This window comes from Takifugu rubripes, chromosome 1 (assembly GCF_901000725.2).
Source record: "Takifugu rubripes chromosome 1, fTakRub1.2, whole genome shotgun sequence".
Taxonomy (NCBI): domain Eukaryota; kingdom Metazoa; phylum Chordata; class Actinopteri; order Tetraodontiformes; family Tetraodontidae; genus Takifugu; species Takifugu rubripes.
Window position 1 is genome coordinate 9,319,456 of NC_042285.1, and position 6,042 is coordinate 9,325,497.

At 42.7% G+C, this 6,042-nt stretch overlaps 1 protein-coding gene across 2 annotated transcripts; it reads right to left on the reverse strand.

Moving 5' to 3' along the window:
• Positions 1–1,321: 1,321 nt before the first annotated feature.
• Positions 1,322–3,911, reverse strand: LOC115253344 (transmembrane protein 100-like). 2 transcript variants are annotated; one of them, XM_029851274.1, is made up of 2 exons: positions 3,811–3,911; positions 1,322–3,644 (listed from the first exon to the last, which is right to left on the reverse strand). In XM_029851274.1, the coding sequence occupies exon 2, from the start codon at positions 3,434–3,436 to the stop codon at positions 2,990–2,992; it is 447 nt and encodes a 148-aa protein (XP_029707134.1). In that variant the 5' UTR covers positions 3,437–3,644; positions 3,811–3,911; the 3' UTR covers positions 1,322–2,989. The 2 variants fall into 2 exon arrangements, with proteins under 2 accessions (XP_029707134.1, XP_029707137.1); XM_029851277.1 differs by having other exon boundaries at positions 1,322–3,621; positions 3,811–3,895.
• Positions 3,912–6,042: the final 2,131 nt, after the last annotated feature.

The following is a 6,042-nucleotide window of genomic DNA, read 5'->3' on the forward strand; positions in this document are numbered from 1 at the left end:
CATGGCAATGAGAAATCTTGGGGGTGGGGGTCATTTGGTTATTTGTCTAAAGCAAGTGTAACCCAACCAATGAAAGAAAATGTCAGCGATGATTACAATCACCATTCTTTTACTCGTTTTCGTTTCAATCAGCAGCCCACCCTCCCCCCTTTGCTATTTCTCTGTCTTGCTTTTGACATCATCCCGAGTTATTTTTAGCTCCATCCAGGGGGAGAGTGTGGTAAGTGGAGGAAGAGGAGAAAGCGTGGGCACATTCAGGATGCGCGCCCTTTTGAATATTCATGGGAAAACAGCTGCGATCACAAAGGTTCTGCGGTGACGGAAAGCACGTATGCGCCAGCTTCAATTGCTAAGAGTTTTTGATGATCCGCTTCATCATAAATGGAGCACACTAATTAGAAGTTATGTGGGACATGTTAATGTGATTGGACAATGACAGTAAAAACAGGCGCAACAAAAAGGGGGGGTTTATTTCACTGGCGTACACAGAAATTGTACCACGTTCCCAGCAGTGTTTGGAAAAAGACATCTTTATCGCTTGCATCTCTCCATTTCTATTAATTACTTTGTGTTTGTTTTCAAAAAACATCATCATTTCCACTCCCAGTTCTCATGGGCTGTTTTCAGATGATGATTCTGATTACCTATAGCTGATGATCAAACAATGCATTGGAAGCGATTCACTATAACGCCACCACACAGTGCTGCTTCTTTCACACAATTAACATCAATCAAGGATGCAGCGCGGCAGATTGCAAAGACTAGTTATTGCAACTGTGTGAAAATCGTTTGACCTTTCTTGGAATGTCTTTTTCAACAAATCTGCTCAGCCAGTGACTGTGCTGACTAAATTAAAAATTCCAGAAAACGAGTGTAACCACCTGAACAGGGTGTCAAAGGCAGCTAGCTTGCAGTGCAACAATGAAGAACTGACTTTTCAAAAAAGAAGCCAATGTATGGATTGAAAAATAACACCAAGTCGATGTGAACCATAAAAATAAAACCACCTTTGAAAAGGAGATTTTTGGAATTTTTTTTAGTTCACATCCTAATAATGTCATGGAGGAACCACTACGCTTACCGACCACCAGGGGGCTGTCAAATTGTTTCTGCTTCACTTCTGTAATTCCTACTCTGCATTCCACATTCGTCAGAAAAGGGATTAATCAACTGTATGACCTTGGCTGAAAATAGTTTGTAGTACTTGTAGTAGTTAGTGCAACATTATTATCATGCAAATTTAAAGTTGAAAACAGTGCGCAGAAATCATGGTAATTGATACGGCTGTATTGAAAGATAATGGATCCCGCTGCAGTCGCAGAATAAGTGGTCAGAGAAAATTGCTCTTAGCAAGAATGATTTCCCTCATTAAGTGGTTTTCAAAAGCAACTGATTGCGTTTAATACAGCCAATCTACAGCAAACAACAAACACATACAGTCTCACAGATTAAAAATAAACCTGATGAGTTTATTTGGCCTTCTTGATACTGAATGTGGGACCTGTTTTTGTCATTTTCTTGCACTCACACACACTGTAGGTACTTTTATGACAGGCTTGCACGGTAAATACAGATGTTGCTAGTCAAAGGCACTCAGTCAGAATAAAGTAATGACTCACCATGAACTGGAAGCATACTCACATCATCGGTTGATTCTAAATCCATATTCAGCAAGTAAGTCTTTTTTTAAGTACAATAAAGGAACTTTTGCACTCAAAAATAACTGGCAAATGTGCGTTAGTGCCACTTTCTGTCTCGCCTACAGTGGGTGTGAAACTATTTCACATGCAATCTGATGGCACGTGGAGTCATTACAACCAGACAGCCAGAGAGAAAGACCACCTTCTCAAATTTACCATTTCTAATCAAAATAGAAGCTACAGAAAGAGATTTTACAGGCTGTACATGTTTGATAAGACACTCACCACGGGCGGTACATTTAGGAATGTGGCTACAATCTTCAGACACGGCACCTACAGTTCTTGTGATATGTCAATAAGAACAATACACAGTATTTCAGTAATACACACCCACACACACACACAAACACATATGAAAACAGCAGGAATGGATTATCTCATTCAGGGTTTTGTTGGCAGGCATTGAAGGCTCCGCGTGAAACTGGATATTCATCCGATTGAAACGCATGTGCGCGGTGCACGGTCTTTAACTCCATGCCTGATCGTTCTGTGATGCCCAGTAAACACCTTGTTTAAGGGAGAGGGATCTAAAATAGTGACGTGGCTACAGCAGCACAGAGGCTGCTCAGGAGGCCCAACATATTGCTACATTTCAACTCCAGATGTTTCAGTCAAGGAATACATTTAGGAAGAGCCTTCTGGCAAAATTCTGGCTCTCTGCGCGTCTTTCAGGTCAGACAATGCATAAAGTGGAGGTTTCCCACCGCTACAAATGCTACCCTAATAAGCAAGAGTCGAGTTGAACATTTCCTCCTATGCGGTCACCTGTTCGAATGCTCCTTGTTGACCACAAACAAAGGTGATGGCCCAGGCGGTTCAGCATCTGTTAGGTCCGACTGGAGACAGGGATCAAGGGGGCCAAGGGAGGTCAGGACAAGGCCATTAGGCAGGCGTGGGCGTGCTCTCAGTGGCACGTCTGATGAGGCTTCATGGCCATGCAATAATAAGACTGCTGGGGAGCAACATTTGGGTCCCAGATACAGCACATGCTCACATTAACACAGGAACGACACCTCACTTCCATCTGTGATCTATGTTTATCAAGCAAAAAAAAAAAATCCTGGTTGCACCAAGGAAACTAAAGGAACCCCTTGCCGTCACCTATGTCCTATAGAAAGAACAGAGCCAGCCTATCTATCAACAACAATAAAACCAACTATAGATGAAACACCAGAAACAACTTCTGACTCATATCATATCCCATCTGTTTGTCACGTTTGTCACAGTGCATAGAGGAAAAGTGTGGACGTGTGTCCATGTCTGAGCGTCTTTCAGTAGGTCCACCATCATCACAAGGTTCCCTGCTCAGTGGAGAAGAATCCACTCTCCTTTTTCTTCCTCCTCCTCAGTCTGTGGACCCTCCAGCACACGGCTGCCACGATCAGCATCACGAAGCCGGCGCACAGCAGAGCCACTGATACCTCTTTGGTCCGGTGCGACGTGTTGAACGTAAAAGTCACTCCGGTGCCGGCCATGCCAATGACTAAAGATATGACGCCGAAAGGGAACACGCAGCGGTACCAGGACTTCTCTGTGCCGCCCGTAGCCTGTGCCAGTCTTTCCAGGGTGGGGAGGGATTCTGGATGCCTTCCGGCATCTCCTACTTCTCCGTTCAATCCCTGGTTCTGGTTCTCAGAGTCCAGGGCTAAAGAGTTATTGGCTTCAGTGCTGTCGCCACAGTCCAGATCTGGGTAAAGGACTGGAGCTGGGGGCTGGCGGCCGGAGGAGCAGCCCATCTCAGATTTGGGTAACAGCGTGAAACAGGCAGCTTGCCGATAGCAGACCTCTCAGCTTCTGGCCGATTATTGCCACAGGTGCTTATGCCACCGGTCCGGGGTCCCGGAAAGCTGCTTTGCCGGTGCCGTCAATAGCAGTGTCGCTGCTTCTTTTGTTGCTGCTCTCTTCCTTTGCCAGCATGTGCCTGCAGATGGTGAGAGAGAGGCGCTGAAAATAGAAAATAGGGGATGTGAGGGAAAACAGTGCAAGTACATGAGGGGAAACATTTCACATTAGCCACAGGCTGACAGCGTTAGAGGCAATGGTGAAAACATGAAAACACACACAAACACATGAACACACTCACGTATAGTTGCCAATAGGACACACTCACCCAGTGTTTTCATTGTCCAACAGTGGGTAAATGTTTCCAGAGCGGCATCTTCTCGGGAGCTACTCACCGCACCAGCGTATGTGTGCGTGTCTGTGCGTGTGGTGATGTCGATGTCAAACTATATCATCACAAAGGAGAGGGGGAGGGGCCAGGAGACATGGTAGATAGAACCCTGGACTCTGATTGGCTCCCTCAGCAGAGTGATTTCAGGCAAGGAGGGGTGTGCGTGAGGTCCACTGCTCCATTCACTGATATTACTTCATTATTTAGGATGACGAGGAACTTGAGATGTCCCCATGGTAGCGCTGCAATAGACCACTTGCAGAAAAAAATGCAATCTGATACAATAATACACAGACAACAAAGGCCTTATCTCCATTTATTATCCTGGGAATTATTTCAAATTCTTTAAATCTTGTCCACAAAATGAAAACGTCCTGAAATTTTAGTCTCTTAGCTTCAGCGAGAGATGAAAAATTTGAGCTCATGGAGTGTCATTGAAAATGCTCAACATCATAAATTCTCCTCCTCATTGTGTTCGTCCCTGCACAAAGCCTGACTGTCACACCACATTCTTCACATTTCTCCCACACATGTCCCCCCTATTGTCCATGCTCAGCCCTTTTTTTTCTCCGTGATGTCTCACCGTGAGCCGCATTAAGATTAGTCCCCGGGAGGAAATGTCACCACGAGCATAGAATGCGGGTCCGCCTGCATGCAACAATGAGTGTATACTCCCCTTCATCTATTAGATTTCCAAAACCCACAGTTTTAATAAACTTGTCTCAAATTTGGCTAACATAGACAAGTCTGTAATGGTGGATGTAATCACAGAGTTTGAGAATGACCCTAATAAATAGCACCATCTCAGTGGAGTTAGATCTTTATTGTCACCACAAGTCTGATTTATTTCATGAACACATTTCAAGTTGCTTCTCAGGTATGTAAAAATAAGAAAGAAATCAGTTAATTTGTTGATCAGTCTAGGACAATTAAAGCTTGTAAATATTCCCTTTCTTTTGTGGAGCAGTGCAAACCGATTAAGGCTGCATTGCAGCATGTGGTAATTTAGTCTAATTTAGCTATTATATTATTGTTAGTTAATAAATTATTGATTGCTTTGCGTAATCATTCATACTGAATTTTGCATTTGCTATAGTTTTCTGGAATAAAGACAAATTGCACAATATCCTAAAGTCGTGAGTGTTTGCTAGCTACAACTTATTTATGCTATAGATCAAGCATGTTTTGTTTTCACTAATTCTCAAAATCATTTGTAAAGCACACAGACCTTAATAATTGATGTACACTGATATAAACATCATTGTGAACCCCTCCATGTTTGCTAGAATTTTCTTTATGTAATTTTAGCTATTTTCTCCATCACATTTGTCTACTTACAGTCATCACCCAGCTTCTAGTGTAAAACTCAATTTAAAATACACTAGAAGTGGTGGAGAACAGGTCTTCGATCTACATTTTTACCCCAAGGTGGTCGCCCATCTCGCACACTGGACCATATTAAGATGTGAAATAGCTACTAAAATTAAAACTGACAGATGCTTTTAATACCTAATGTTAGCTCCACATCAGTGCACTGTAATGGATTTCTCATTGCAGCCATATGTGCAATTGTCTAATTTAAAGTCTGCAAGCAATACACAGTGGGACAGGTGTGATGGCTTTTCGATATCTTCACATCAATAGGTCCGAGCCTGAGGGCAGCTGGTAATCACATTCTCCTTTCTGAGGGGTAACCGTGAACTATTCAAAGCCTGATAAAATTAAATTACATAGAGTTAAGTAATAGCAGCTACCTAAAATCCAAAGTAAGATGTCTGGCATTCGTGTGACTTCCATGAAAAATAACATTATATGCGATCCACTGTGGATTTGTTGCCTTTAGCAAGAATAATAAAAGGTTATGTTATGCTTGCTTTGCTAATGGAAGTATTTTCAGTGATTGTTAAGGCTTTTAACAATTTGAAGCTTCCATCTCTGTCTAGTCGGTCTAGCAGGCACACCTTGCTTTAAACAACCCTATAATTAATGTTATATGCATCATCTGTAATCATTTGGCATTACAAGTACACTGAGAATGTTTGGAGAATCTGTTAGGTTTTAAAGTTTGCTCAAACCCAGAGTAAATCTTTCAGCTAAGGAAACAGGAGGGATGATCTAAGATATTTCGGTGCACCTGACCTGAATTGATAGCTGGATGTGAAGAACAGA

What these genes read in the sequence shown, in the direction of transcription:
- LOC115253344 (XM_029851274.1), bottom strand. Translation starts at nt 3,436, where the DNA reads ATGGGCTGCTCCTCCGGCCGCCAGCCCCCAGCTCCAGTCCTTTACCCA.